Here is a 16146-nt window from a genome sequence, read left to right on the forward strand (position 1 = left end):
AGCCAAGGGTTTCAGTAGAAGTGAGAGGAGTCCAGCCCCAGTGACCTCACCCACCAGACCACAGGACACCCTGGGGTGAGAAAGCCTGAATGTGGGCAAAGCCTGAAACAGGCCAAGGATTCAGGGCCAAGGCATCTACAAGCTGACAAGCAGTTCACACAGCTGTGAGCTGGTTGCCCAGTGTTATTGCAACGGACATCTTTTTCACTTTCATGAACTACAAATTTGGAAATAAATTCAATAACATATTTCTATAAACTAAACATGTTCTTTAATTATTATCATGTTCTTAGTATAACACATTTGAAATCTCATTGGCAACCATTACTTTTTCATCTAATCATAAAAATTTTGTAATCAATTTTAACATATTAAAAACCAGTGTCCTAATCTCTGCATTATCCATGTCCTTTGCTTTCTTGGTTCTCATGTTCTTTGATTGTATATTATCCATTCACATGGCTTATAGGGAAAGGAAAGGGTAGCAAAATCAACACTGACCTTTATTTTCTTGTAAAGAAGCTTGAAGAAATTTTAACTGTTGAATAAGTTTAGATTTTGAAATTATTTGTGTATATCACAAACATCCTATCCTTGTCCCTTCCTCCCTGAAAACTTGAAATTTAGAAATCAGCTTTATTTAAGAAACACAGTTTTGGAATCTCCTGGTAGTCTGGTGGTTAGGACTCTGTACTTTCACTGCTGAAGACCTGGGTTTGATTCCTGGTCAGGGAACTTCCCTGGCGGCTCAGACGGTAAAGCGTCTGCCTACAATGTGGGTGACCCGAGTTCTATCTGTAGATTGGGAAGATCACCTGGAGAAGGAAATGGCAACCCACTCCAGTACTCTTGCCTGGAAAATCCCATGGACGGAGGAACCTGGTAGGCTACAGTCCATGGGGTCGCAAAGAGTCAGACATGACTGAGCGACTTCACTTTCGGGTAACTAAAATCCCACAAGCCACTCAATGCAGCCAAAAAAAATAAATAAATAAAATAAAATAAAAAAGAAGCAGCATGATCTTGGGAAAACACAATTTATCTATCTTCCTTTTCTCTCTTCTGCTTCTTTTATCACTGTGTGTGATCATTCCCTGGTGGGGCCTGAAGATACTGAGAAACCAGTAGGGTCCAACTCCTTCATTACGAATCCCCCACCACAGTCTCACAGGGGAGTCACTGCCAGAACCACCCCCGTGGGCCTTGGGAGAGTTGGGAGGCTCTGCGTCCCTCTCCCCCACTTTGCCAGAGGGAAGTGTTCACCAGTGACAGCAGCTGTTCCCTTTACAGTCACCCAGACGCCCAGGCATTGGGCCCACATCTCCTCGTGGCAGTCCACGAGGAGGAGACGTCTCTGGATTTGTGCCTTCTTTTGAGGAAATGATTTCACAGTTCTTCAAGTTGAGACAATTCTCTGAATAAACCAGATATAATTCCTCTCTTTCTCTTTTGTTTAGCCCCAAAGTAAGGCAGAGAAAAAGAGATGTCCTTTAAGTAAGATGTCTTCTGTCGTATTCCACTTCTCCTGCTCCCTCCCTCTCACTTGCCCCAGCCCTGCCCCATCAGCCCTGCCTGTCTCCAGGGCCCGCGGAGCCCACACTGTGTGTGCTCTTCCAGGTGCAGTCACAAGGCGCACCTCTTCCTCTCTCTCCAGACTGCTCAGGTGTCACCGTCTCAGTGGCGCCGACGCTGGCCGCCTTGCTTAAACTCGCCGCCTGCCTTCCTCCTCCCCAGGCTCCCACCTCCAGTGCCCCTCCTCTGCTCTCCTAGCAGGGTATAGTGTATTTACTTATTGATTAGGTTTGCTTATTGTCTGTCTTCCACACTGAAATGTAAGCTGCGGGGGGGCAGAGCCACTTGTTCCGCTTTGATTTGTTTTGGGGGTTCACTTAATATTGGCTCACTGATGTAAGCCAAGTGCTCAGGCATGCTGCCCTATTGAAGGCCACCCTCTACAAAGGCCTGATACATGTTAGCTTTGCTCCAGCCCTCAGCCCACAGATATAACCAAGAATTGCAAGATTGCTGCTCTATGGAGCTTGTATTCCTGTGGGCGGATATAGGCAAACAAACTGAAGAACACAAGACAGTGACAGTGCTGTGCAGAAAATCAAACAGATGGTCCAGTGGCCATCTACACTGGGGACGTATGGAAGGCTCTTCTGGAGAGGGGACATCTTACATCAACACTTAAGGAAAAGAGTACATTTGTCTTATATTTAAATTATGCACATTATGGTGTAATCATAAAAGCATTTTAAACTAAAGAGCATTTTCCTGATGTGGAGGAAGGTGGAAAATATATACTCTAGACCAAGTGAGGGGTACATGCTGATGGGTGTCAGGACCACAAAGGACACATTCAGCAAATGGGGCAGAACTGCGGTCCAAAGGCCATAGGAATGGCCAGGTCGTCTCACAGAGCTGGCAGAGAAGGGGGTCTTAGACTCACCTTGGTACTCCCAGTGCCTGACATGGGGTGAAGGTGTTGTATACTTGGTTTAACCACTGATCGTAAAACAGAGGATAAATAAACTTTCTGAGTAATTCAAACTTCAGCAGTCGAAATTTCAAGAGACAATAATACCCTATTGTATGTTTTTTTATTAAAGCAATAACTCACTTGTTGTGTAATGAGATTTAATTTTGCTGGTACTGGCAAAAATCTTCCTACTAAAGTAGTCATGGGTTTAGAGACATCTGTAAGGAAGACAATTACAATTAATTGATAGCATATATTGTTCCTTTTCCACTTGCACATGGAAGAAAGTACAAAAATGATAAGGCATCATGAGTTTAACATGTGCAAAGTCATTTATACTTCTCTTGATCCTATTTATGTTTTCTATAAAACCTTTCTGGTCAATGTTTTCAGCTTGGGTTTGTTTGTTTGTTTTTACTTATTACACCTTTTTTCTTTCTCATAATGCTACTTAACTTGAGCTTTCAGGGATGTTATGCTATGAAATGTTGTCAGTGCCCAGGTTCCTAAACTCTGTGCCACGGTGCCCTCAAGTGCTGCAGCACTCACCAGGGAGGCACTAGATACTCACATTTTCAAAGAAAGCAACAGCACCATCTGTAGGATGACACATGAACTACTTTCAATTTATGTGTATTCTTCCTCTGATGCTAACTTGTTGCTGCCGCTGCTAACTTAATAGGATGTAAATATCATTAGGATTTACATTAGGATTATGTAAATACTCATAGGATGTAAAAACTCATAGTTTGCTCATTGGGAGCAAAGACTGGAACCGATACCTATTTCTTTGGTCTAAGAGCGCCATGAAGAACACCCGTGAGACTACAGTCCCTGTGAAATTCCATGTTTGAGTGACAGGAGAAGTCTCCTGATTGCCCACCTGCTGAAGGCTTATGCCTCCTTTGAGTGGTGTTTCCTTGATATTTACGTAACTGAATGCATCTATTTCATGGTGATATTTAATGTGTACACAGTGACAAAGGAGACTAGGCTGAGGGCTGAGCAGTTATGATGATATGCAAGGAAATAGATGAGGAGAGCATTATGTAAATCTTCCTTCTGGAGATGATCTAAGGCATTAGGATTTTGTCGTGTTCCAGAAGGAAGGGAATTGGGAAAGAAGACTTCTCTGCCTGTGTAGAGAATCAGAGGCAGCTCTGACCCACAGGGACTGGAGCCAGAAAACCTACAGCTGGTGTGCAACAAAGTGCACCTGGAGGCTTGTTGCATCATAGAAAAGTAAATGACTTAGAGGCATGTTGTCTGTCCCTGGATAAGGAGACTCTCAGGATGGAAGAGGAGTCACATTCTGTCTTTTTGCCCTGGGCTCCAAAGGCTCACTGAGATGGCACCAGGACTTAATATTGACTTAAATTATGACAAGGTCAGTGAATCATATGATAATGAAATGCTCTGGTTAATTCAAGCTTTAGGGTAACACAGTTATGTACATAGTACACAGAGATGCCCAGTTTTATGTACATAGTACACAGAGATGCCCAGTTCTCGAGTGTTAGTGTCTAACTTTTGTAAACACAACATTACAACTATGTCATTTGACCTTCCTTTAATCATTCATAAGTCACTTGATGGTAATCAAGTAGTTATAGATTATTTATTATTATTGCATCAGTTTAAAGAAGTTTCTAAATAAACCAATGGCAGATAAGTCAGCATTTGATAGTTATTTCAGAACTCATGATGATTAAAGCACAGTGGTGGTTCTCATTGACTGCATGAAAACATTTACATTAAAGTGTATATAATTTTTGCCACATCTGAACAGTCAACCCATTGCCTAATTTGGGAAAGTTTGTTTCAACCCAGGTACCTCTGGCCACAGCACTCATGGGTACGAGTTGTTACCTGTTAGGATCACAAAACTCTACAGCTAGCAGAAGGAGAGGACAGCCATCTAAGAATTTGAGATAGTCAGAATAACATACATAAATTAACCTATAAAGATATATTTTGCTAGTCTTAACTCACTAATATGGGCTGTAGGGGTTGCCAAATTGCCTAACTGCCTATTTCACTTTCAATTTATATACAAAGCCAAACATATTCACTTACCAACTTCCATGTGACATATGACATATTTTTCTATTAATTTACTTTGTACCTGACTGTAGATAATTATTTTGGTCTTGATACTGAGGAACCAAATGAAGTGCTTTTAGTTCTCTTGTGCCAGAACTGTCTATACACAGCATTTGTGTACCCCCTTTCAACTGACATATCACCTAAAATGAAAAATAATGATCAGGTTTCAATTTTAAAAAGATATCCAGTAATATGCATCTAAGTAAACTTAAATCTGAGACCACAGTCTTAATCCACAATTTAAGTTTTAACGGAAAATGGTTAACTATAGATATATTCTCACTTTTTTACTCTATAATAACATGCTCGCTGGAGGGACCACAGAGCCAAAAAACCCCTGGGGAAATGTCTTGTGAGGTGTGTTCAGTGTGTTAACAGAAGTTCCTGCTCAAGCCTTTCTCTACAGGTATAGGCTTAGGGTAGGGAACAGGTGAATATGCGCCAGAGCTTCTGTTACCTGCCCACTGTCTTCAGGAATGGAGAGAGTGTGCTGATTTGCCCAACCTGGCCCCATTGAAATCCAGTTAACTATATGAAGGGCTCTGTCCCCTGACTCCATCTCTATAGCTGGTCAACTACTTAGAATAATCTTTAAATTTATGACAGTTGTTCTTTCCTGCCACATGCACATGTTATTATTTAACATCTACTGTGTTTTTAAGATACCCGTTTATTTCATTTCCTACAAGTACAGTTTAGAAAGTTTAATCCAAGTTCTGGAAAATTCCAAGAAGCCATGTCAATCTTTCTGGGCCTGACCAGCACCCTCAGATCATCTAGCTGGATTCTGACCATATATAGATCCTCAGCCAGCCCACCACACTAGTCAAGCCGAGCATGGACTCAGCCCTCCCTGTGTGCAGCCTGTCCCTGACAATGCAGCGTGAACATGAAGGTGAGAGGAGTCACCGTTTCTGACTGCACACAGCTTCTAATTCTGATGTTAAAACCACAAATACCCAGAGAAGCTATGGTTTCTGTTGTCAGGTTGCCTTCGGGTTTCCTAGACAGGAAAACCAAATAAGCTTAAAGGATCAATGTTACCAAAATAACACACATACAGCCTATATTAATGAGGTGCTGATCACCAGCTCACACCTTCATATCATCCTGACACTGGATAAGAGGCCAGAATTCATGTTCCATTGGAATTTTATTTGTATTTAGAGGATAATTATAGCCACACGCGCACAGGGGCACAGGCTTTGGCTGAGTGGACTGTCCAGGCCTCTGCCTATCGCACAGTTTTGGACTCCCGAAGGACACAATCCTGTCCCTCCTGTGAGCATTCTAGCATTACTCAGGAGTCCGGTGTAATTGGAAGAGCTCTCATCCTGTTCACCTGATCTCAGTGTCCCAGAAAAGTTCTGCCTATTCTCAAGTATTTTCCAGATAAAGTACACACCTTAGATTTAAGGTCTCCTTTCTTGGAACAGAGAGCTGATGGTGGGGACAGAAATTGGTTCTTTGGACATTTTGCCTAATGAATGCTTGGGGCTGGATTCCCTGGCTTCCCTCCCTTTTTGGTCCTCAACACACCATTTACAAGCAGGCTATGCAACATCTCTGTTTTCTGATCCATAAAATGTAGATAAAAATAATGTCTACCCTACAGAGTTTGTGTGTATTAGTAGCTCAGTCGTGTCTGACTCTTTGTGACCCCATGGACTGTATCCCGCCAGGCTCCTCTGTCCATGGGATTCTCCAGGCAAGAATACTGGAGTGGGTTGCTGATTCCTTCTCCAGGGGCTCTTCCCCACCCAAGGATGGAACCCAGATCTCCTGCCTTTGCAGGCAGACTCTTCACTGTCTGAGCCACCAGGGCAGAGCCGATAGATGAATAAGATGACGAACATGCAGACCTGTCACATAAACCACAAACGTTACTGATTCCTGTCGTGCTTGAGTGTTAGCTGGTAGGAGGCATCTGGAGGCAGGCAGGGAGGAAAGCAGCTTCTGCCCTGCAGCCGCAGAACCGCAGCTGCCCCCTCCCACCAGCGCGCCAAGCCACACAGGTCAGCAGCCGCTCCTTTCCTGGGCCAACCCTGGGCCTGCCTGGACTGAGGTGACTTAGGGCTTCTTTCTTTAACGAGTACAGCAGTGTCCTAATCTTTGATTCACTAAGATCGAGTAGAAATGAGAAACTTAGACGGGAAAGAAACATTAGAAAGACTAATTATGTACCTCTTTTCATATATAAGACAACCAAAAATGCTGACTCGACAAGTAAACAGCATGCAGAACAATGACTGAAAATATTGTACTGTTGACTTAATGATAAGGGTCAAACATTTAACACACGTCAGTCAGACACGTTTTCTTTGCATGATTACCATTGGGTTAGAGTCTTTCTTCTGAGAGCAGCCAGAGGCGTCCTCTGCTCCTTGAGACGATGGGAACTTGCAGCATGACTCCTGGGCCAGAGGATGCTGAAAAGCTGCTTCCTCCAGACTGTTGCTTGTGATAGAACCACCTGCTTCCTTGATTTCCACCTGAAAAAGTAAACGTGATCTCAGAAATCACATTGTGGACACTACAGTTTACAGTTGCATAATATAGAAAATTCTTTGTAGAAGTTACATTTTTAAAGTAAAGAACATCCTTATGCTTAGCGTCCTCTCTTCCCCACTATTAATTCGTCCTCTGGGGCGACAAGTCATCTGACCATCCTGGCTGGGGATCGAGAACATCCAGAGGATCAGGACCATCTGCCCATGAGGTGTGGGGATGTGATTTCCATGTAACCCTCTTGCTGTTTGAAAAACATGGTGTGGGTAATTTGAGAAGATTCTGTGATTGGTCAGCTCCCCCTTGAGCTTCTTGACAACCCCCTACTACAAAAGATCTGTCTGCCTCCTGGGACCTTCCTTAAAATTGCCTAAAATGCTTCTCCTTAATCATCGTTCTCAGAGCACGCTCATTAAGTTGTATTAATGTTCTAGTCTGTTTTGCTTTTTCCTCAGGAAGCCAGAAATCTTTGCTGATGTTTTAGTGATATTTATATTGTAACTTGGAGCTTCCCAGGTGGTGCTAGTGGTAAAAGAATCCTCTTGCCAGTGCAGGAGACATAAGACATGTGGGTTTCCCTGAGTCAGGAAGATCCCCTGGAGGAGGGCATGGCAACCCATTCCAGTATTCTTGCCTGGAGAATCCTATGGAGAGGGGAGCCTGGCGGGCTACAGTCCATGGGGTAGCAAAGGGTCGGGGACATGACTGAAGCGACTTAGCACACATGCATATTGTAACTTACAATGTATTTATAGAAATGTTTACAATTAAATAGTAGAGCTTCCCTCACTGAATGGTAGAACAATAATTAACTTGAAAACAGGGAGGGTAGAGAATAATTGCCAGCTTTATTTTTTAAGCTATCCTCTGCAACACCTCAGCGATACACCAGCAAAAAAGTACCAAAACTAGGGAGAAACACCAATGATGTCATTGAAAATCAATGGAATTTAAAAAACTAAGTAGTCTCGATGCTTTAAAAAAATTACCAATTAAAGTGTTTCAAAATTATAATTATATATACATTATATCTATATATAAAAATATATTATATATGTATATAATATATATACTATATATACTATAATATATATATGGTCAACTAGCCAACTTCAACTAGCAAACTTCGATGTATAATATATAATACACTATAGATATATATAATTATAAATATATTATTATATATAATATATATTATAATAATAACATATAATATATAATAATACTGTGATATATATTATAATAACATATATAATTATAGCATAAACAAATATACAATATATATTATCATAATATATTAATATATACCAATATTATATCAATTATATATTGTATATAATATAATATATGATTATATATACTACATAATATATATTATATAATAGCCATAATATATTATATATTTACATATTTACATATTATATAATTATATTATTTATAATATACTATATACAATTATATCAACTATTGATATAATAATATATTTTATTATATAATTATAGTAATATTACTATAATTATATATTATTATATGTTACATATATTATATATAATATATAATTATATATATTTATAATTGTAATTATATATGTCCACAGTGTATTATATATATTATATACATATTATATATAGAAGTTTGCTAGTTGAAATCAGCTAGTTGACTACATATATACTATATATATTATAGTAAATATATACATATATAATAAATTTATATACTATAGATATAATATAGAATTATAATTATATTTATTATATATTATAGATTATTATTATGCTATATATTATTATATATAATATATAAGTATATAATATATTATATTATAATATGTAATAGCTATAATTATAATTATATATTATATCTATAGTGTATTATATATATTATATATAGAAGTTTGCTAGTTGAAGTCAGCTAGTTGACTATATATATAATGTATATTATAGTAAATATATTATATGCATATATATTTATATATATAATATAGATATAATATATACAATTATAATTATATATTTATATCATTTTAATTTTATATTGTTATAGTATATATTAAATTATATACAATATATAATATATAATAAAATGTTATATACAGTATACATTAATTATATAATATATAAAAATAATATATATTATTTATTATAAATTATAGTATACAATATATTATATATAATATAAATATATAACAATATAATATATAATAAATATAATATAATAAATGTAATATATATTATATATTATATTAATATATTGTTATATTAATATATTATATATTTTTAAGTGCTTCTTTTTAAAATGTGATAATGTAAGAAGATCAGGCAATAGCAGTCAACCCAGAATTTACATGGTCTCTACCCCTCCTTAACCTCCATCTGCACAGACTGCCTGTTAGGACAGGTGAATTTTCCCAAAGGCCAGGAGGCAGATCATAAAGTCCTTCAAAGAAGATGGTGATTCTAAGGTAACATTCTGAAGACCTTCTGTAAAATCACAACAAAGACAACTATCTTTCAAAGTGTGGGGATTGACTCAGACTTGAAGATCATCTGACTTAGAATCTGGGACCCAAACAATTTATTATTTTCATGGACTGGCAAATCCCTTAACACAGCAGACTAGTATCTAGGTATAAATCTTTTTAAAGATATAGGAAAGTTTAGCAATATTTCAAGTTGTAACTTTTTTTTAGACATTTCAAATTTTACAGAAATGTAGAATTTTTCAATTTTCTTCTGCTTTCTGCTTTGGAGAATTTGTCATGTACATGTCATCAAAGTTTAGATTTTGGTTTTTAGGAAAGAATAATTTTATTTTTTAAATTTATCAAAGTTTAGGTTTAACTTATCTCCCTATAATTAACAGATACTTACACAGTAAATACATCAGTTCCTCAACCCCATGCAACTGATACCTGGACTACTTATAGTATAGTAAAACCCTACTTTTACAAAATAAACAGAGGTCAATATGTGAAAATGAATTTCTAGAAAAAGGAAATTAGCAACTGACCCTGAATATTTACTGAAAAATAATTCCATTCTGTTTAAATGATAAACATGTTTGTGCTAAATCTTTTTCATTTTATTAATAAATTTGGAAACTGTGAAAATAGAATCATGTGACTCAGATGGTAAAGAATCTGCCTCCAATGTGGGAAATCTGGGTTTGATCCCTGGGTTGGGAAGATACCCTGGAGAAGGGCATGGCAACCCACTCCAGTATTTTTGCCTGGAGAATCCCATGGACAGAGGAGCCTGGTGGGCTACAGTCCACAGGATCACAAAGAGTCAGACATGACTGAGGGACTAACACTTGGAATTTGTCAATAAAATTTAAAAAAAAACAACAAGAAATATCATCCAAGTAGTCCCTCCTTTATTTTGCTAAAGTTGAATTACGTTAAAAGAGAATTTGCTGTTTTAATTTCCCTTCCCGTTTCCCTGTTCTTTCCCTTCCTGTCCCTGTTTTCCCTTCCCGTTCTGGTGAACACCGAGTCCAATCGGCGCAGGAAGGGAACTGTGCTTGGATGAATAGGCGAAAGGTGCTGGGGCACAAGTTTGGCCTGGTAGCAAGATGGAATGTCCGACACTTCAAGCCATCTGAAAAAGACTCCAAGAAAGACCTCTGTGCTGACTGAAGTCTGGAGGAACAAGGTGTGCTCGCCGGTTTCTCCAGGCCGCAGCCTCTCTTCCCCAACTTTCCTGTGCACTAAGGAGCAGTGATTACACTAAAATAAAACCGGGAAACAGGAATCTAAGCTCCTGCTGCTATGGTTTATGATATACAAACAAAGTCAGGTTCCAGCCATCTTAATACCAACTCAAAAATGTTCCACACGGGCTTAATTTATAACTTACTAAAATTAGTGGTTGAGTAATCTGATTTTCCAAACTAGATCCTTTTCCAGTACACATTTCCTTGGAAATCCTTTTCTTCCTTTAAAAATTGACTTTTTAGTTTCAACAAAAACAGAAAAGGGGAATTCCCTGGTGGTCCAGTGGTTAGGACTCTGTGCTTTCACCACCCAAAGCCCAGGTTCAAAATAAATAAATAAATAAGGACAAAGCAGAAAATTACCAGTGGTTATCCACAGCAAAATAGGGTAGCTGGCTGACAATTAGCATGAATTCATGTAGACTCTGATTTATATTACATACACTTGAGGAACAGCTACTTACTAGCAGAGGGAAGCTCTAACATCGTGATTTCATGGCTCACCGAACACAGGTACTAACTGTAAGTCCTACCTAGCAGCAAGTTCTAGCTGTGGAAAATTCTTAAAGAGATGGGAATACCAAGCCACTTTTCCTGCCTCCTGAGAAATCTGTATGCAGGTCAAGAAGCAACAGAACTGGACATGGAACAAAAGACTGGTTCCAAATTGGGAAAGGAGTATGTGTCAAGACTGTGTATTGTCACCCTGCTAATTTAACTTATATGATGTATCATTCTAGATGCACATGAAGCACAAGCTGGGACCAAGACTACCAGGAGAACTATCAATAACCTCAGATAACAGATTCACCACCCTTATGGCAGAAAGTGAAGAAGAACTAAAGAGTCTCTTGATGAAAGTGAAAGAGGAGAGTGAAAAAGTTGGCTTAAAGCTCAACTTTCAGAAAGCTAAGATCATGGCATTCAGTCCCATCACTTCAAGGCAAATAGATGGGGAAACAATGGAAACAGTGAGAGACTTTTTGGCTCCAAAATCACTGCAGATGGTGACTGCAGCCATGAAATTAAAAGAAGCTTGCTACTTGGAAGAAAAGCTATGATCAACCTAGACAGCATATTAAAAAGCAAAGACATTACTTTGCCAACAAAGGTCCATCTAGTCAAAACTATGGTTTTTCCAGTAGTCATGTATAGATGTGAGAGTTGTACTATAAAGAAAGCTCAGCGCTGAAGAATTGATGGTTTTGAACTGTGGTGTTGGAGAAGACTCTTGAGAGTCCCTTGGACAGCAAGGTGATCAGCCAGCAACCAGTTCATCCTAAAGGAAATCAGTCCTGAATATTCATTGGAAGGACTGATGCTGAAGCTGAAACTCCAATACTTTGGCCATCTGATTTGAAGAACTGACTCATTGGAAAAGACTCTGATGCTGGGAGAGATTGAAGACCAGAGGAGAAGGGGATGACAGCAAATGAGATGGTTGGATGACATCACCAACTCGATGGACATGAGTTTGAGCAAGCTCTAGGAGTTGGTGATAGACAGGGAAGCCTGGTGTGCTGCAGTTCATGGGGTTGCAAAGAGCCGGACATGACTGAGCGACTGCTCTGAGCTATGAATTACAACCCTTATAAATCTAAAGGGGAAAATATGTAAAAGGCCAGTGCATGAAAACTCATACTGCACTTGTTTTCACAGACACTAGGGCTTCTTCCCTAAAGCTGCTTTTAAAACGTTCTAGGGACTTCTCTGGTGATCCAGTGGTTAGGACTCCCATTTCCATAGCAAGGGGCACAATTTGATCCCTGCCTTCAGAGCTTAAAAAAAAAAAAATTCTAGTTGTTTCCCTCTTTTGTTTTTAATCCCTCCTGGGTTAGGCCATATATTTTTTGTTTTTTAAATATTTATTTGGCTATGCACGAGTTCTTAGTTGATGCACGTGGGATCTTAGATCTTCCTTGCGGCATGTGGGATCTTGGGATCTTTAGTTGTGGCATGTGGGATCTAGTTCCCTGGCCAACGATTGAACCAAGGTCCCCTGGATTGGGAGTGTGAAGTCTTAGCCACTGGACCACCAGGGAAGTCAGAGTCAGGCCAGATCTGACCTGGGGACGAAGGACCTAATTCACCATCAGGGAGGATGCTTGGCTGGCTAATGCATCTCGCTTTAGCAAGGGATGCACCTTGTTGGGAATGGTGAGTCCAATAACGATGCTACTGACACAGGAAAAATCGAGGTAAAAGCCGAAAGTCCCCCCTCTCTACTGGGGAAAGGGAGCAGGGGGAGTTGCGCCATGTGGATCTTACTGGAATCACGCGAACACCGGGGTGGGCAGCTCCCTCCCTGGCCCAGGCGCCCAGGGGCACGGCGGCAGAACTCCTGTGCGGGGTGAGCAGGGAGGACAGGAACTGGACGTTGTAGGCCTGAGGCTGCGGGGCGGCAGAGAGAACGGCGTCGTCCAGAGGGTTGAGCTCCGGGAGGCTCGGGTACTCCCCTAGGAGTCCCTCGTCTCCGTTTTCATCCACCAGCAGCTCCACTTTGACCTTGCGCTGGCAGTCCCCACCGAGGGCAGGGCTGAACGCGTGCAACAGGGGCTCTTTGGGATCCGCAGGGCCCAGGTACGCGTCCCTGAAGACGTGAAAATCGTCTTCCTCGTGTTTCACCGCCACGGCAGTTTTCAGGGGAAGGTTTTCGGGAACAAACTGACTCTCGGCGCTGAAGAGGTCTGTCACCATCTCGTCTTCGGGGCTGGACATGCTGCCCAACAGAGGGGCGTCTTCCATGGCCACTGGGGGCGCCGAGGCCCGGGCATCGCACCGCACCTGCAACGACGCGGCCCGGTCAGCGGCGGCCCCCAAAGGGCCCGCGGCTCCTGGGATCTGATCCGGTCGCCCGCCACTCCCAGGGTCTGGTCTGGGGGTACCCCCGCCCCCAGGCTCTGACCGGGGGCCCCGACGCCCCCAAGATCTGGTCCGGAGGGCCCGCCGCTCCCAGGGGCTGACAAGGAAAGGGTCTTGTGGAATGACAGGGGAAGAGTCCCGCCGTTCCCGAGGGGCCGACGGGGTCGGGGGCCGCCGCTCCCAGGGACTGGCCTGGGGGTCCCACCGTCCCTGGCGAGGACCACCGGAGAAGGGCTCCCTGCTGGCTCGACAGGCTGACAGGAGCGGTGTCCCGCTGCTCCCAGAGGAATGACGGAGGCAGGGTCCTGCCGTTCTCCGAGGGGCTGACTTGGAGGTCCCGCCGTCCCTGACAGGGACGAAAGGAGAAGGGGGGTCCCTCCGTCCCCTCGAGGCTGACTAGGGGCCCACGGTCCCCGTCCTTTCTGCAAGCCTGAGGTCGGGCCCGGGACCGCGGGGAAAGCCGGCGACGACCGGAGTGTCAGGCGCTGGAGAGACGACGCACCTGGGCCCGCTGGAGTTGTCAGAGCACCTAGCACAAATGTGGGGGCGGGGCGGGGACAAGCCGTTGGGGTGGCCGTTGGAAGGAGGCGGGGCCGGGGGGCGGGGCGGGGCTCGCGGTGGTGGGCGTGGCCGTGGCAGGGCACGTGGCATGGGTGGGGCTGGGTGAGAGGGTGGGACGTGTTGGGGGTGAGGTGTGAAGGCGGGGAGCAGAAGTGAGCGGGGCGCCGAATAAATGATGCTTTTGAACTGTGGTGTTGGAGAAGACTCTTGAGAGTCCCTTGGACTGCAAGGAGATCCAACCAGTCCATCCTAAAGGAGATCAGTCTTGGGTGTTCATTGGAAGGACTGACGCTGAAGCTGAAACTCCAATCCTTTGGCCACCTCATGCAAAGAGTTGACTCATTGGAAAAGACCCTGATGCTGGGAGGGATTGGGGGCAGGAGGAGAAGGGGACGACAGAGGATGAGATGGCTGGATGGCATCACCGACTCGATGGACATGAGTTTGAGTAAACTCTGGGAGTTGGTGATGGACATGAGTTTGGGTAAACTCTGGGAGTTGGTGATGGACAGGGAGGTCTGGCATGCTGCAGTCATGGGGTCGCAGAGTCGGACACGACTGAAAGACTAAACTGAACTATGGAAGGGCATGTGGAGGGCTGGAGGGGAGTGTTGGGCTGGGGCCCAGGACCTGCCAGTTGAGGTGGACAGGGAGGGACACTCCCGGGGCCAGCAGCTCTAGGCTCAGGTGGGGAAACTGAGGCCAGTCCGAGGCAGTGACTTCAGACCCCCAGACTTCACCACATACTTTTCTGCCTGGCCATAGAAGACCGCAAGTGGGTGGAAAGCCAGGGGTCCACACAGGCAGGTGGGTTCCCAACCCAGCGTGCACTTGAGGTCCGTGGTGATGGAGCTCCAGACAAAGACTAGGCGTCCCTTGTTGACATAAGCAACCCAACATTGATGACGTTCTGGGGAAGAGGGAGGTGGTCAAGACCTAGAACTAACAAAGACAACCACACTAACACAGCGCAAACTTAGGGTGGGTGGTGAGCTAAATACGCCTTCTTCATCAAGAAACAAGGTGGGGGTGGGTGGGATATGTGGAGAGCGTAACATGGAAACATACACAACCATATGTAAAATAGCCAATGGGAATTTGCTGTAGGACTCAGGAAACTCAAACCCGGGCTGGGTAACCACCTAGAGGGGTGGGATAGCGAGGGAGGTTCAAGTGGGAGGGGACGTGGGTAAACCTGTGGCTGATTCATGTTGATGTCTGGCAGAACTGTGCTTTACACGATACTGTAAAGCAATTATCCTTCAATTATAAATAAATTTATTTTTTCAGGACTCTGCAAGGGTACTGGACGAGGAATTGCTAGAGGCCAGCAGTTATAGTTGCCGCCCTTTTGTGTTCAACCTCAGGATGCTTCCCTTGGCCAAAAACGCACTAAGTTGTCTCAGGGTTCAAAGCATTCAAAGAGCAGTGGCAAGGCAGATCCACCAGAAGTGGGCACCTGGTTTCCATGACGAGTACGGTAAAATGCTGTATTAGCTAGTGGAGCCACTTTCTGTGTTGCTTTATGGGTATATATTGCAACACAAATTGGAATAGAGTGGAACCCATGACCTGTTGGCAGAGTCGCCCCAAAGGAATGGAGAGAACAGTAGTCATCCTAGCTGGTTTAATACTGAATTGTTTCAAAATCAACTCATAATTAATGCCAAGTAAAAGTACTATGTACCCATTAAAATATGGCATGTTGAAGAAATAACGTATACTCGAAACCTTCAAAAAAAGTGAATACATTTAAAAATAATAATAATTTTAAAAAGGGGAAAGCTTGTCTTTTAGGCCTCAGCTCTAAATCAGCACCCTTCACAAGCCAGGTATTCTCACCGCGCGCGCACGCGCACACACACACACACACACACACACACACGTGTCTAGGAACCCTTAAGATCCTTGGA

General features: G+C 42.6%; 1 protein-coding gene and 1 pseudogene across 5 annotated transcripts in view; one reads left to right on the forward strand and one right to left on the reverse strand.

Annotated features, from left to right (window-relative positions):
- TESMIN (testis expressed metallothionein like protein) overlaps positions 1-14260 on the reverse strand; it is a 39724-nt gene extending 25464 nt beyond the window's left edge. For 4 of the 5 annotated variants that reach the window (XM_070457786.1, XM_070457785.1, XM_070457782.1 and 1 more), the window contains exons 1-5: positions 14175-14260; positions 13079-13594; positions 6922-7080; positions 4608-4728; positions 2624-2700 (exon numbers count right to left, since the gene is read on the reverse strand). In XM_070457786.1, the coding sequence (XP_070313887.1) occupies positions 2624-2700; positions 4608-4728; positions 6922-7080; positions 13079-13555 (834 nt within the window). In that variant the 5' untranslated portion in view covers positions 13556-13594; positions 14175-14260. The other variant, XM_070457781.1, reaches the window with a different exon arrangement.
- A 1332-nt stretch (positions 14261-15592) lies between these two features.
- LOC110131424 (cytochrome c oxidase subunit 7B, mitochondrial pseudogene) lies at positions 15593-15846 on the forward strand (annotated as a pseudogene).
- The last annotated feature ends 300 nt before the right edge of the window (positions 15847-16146 follow it).

The sequence above is a fragment of the Odocoileus virginianus genome, chromosome 28, assembly GCF_023699985.2.
Source record: "Odocoileus virginianus isolate 20LAN1187 ecotype Illinois chromosome 28, Ovbor_1.2, whole genome shotgun sequence".
NCBI lineage: Eukaryota > Metazoa > Chordata > Mammalia > Artiodactyla > Cervidae > Odocoileus > Odocoileus virginianus.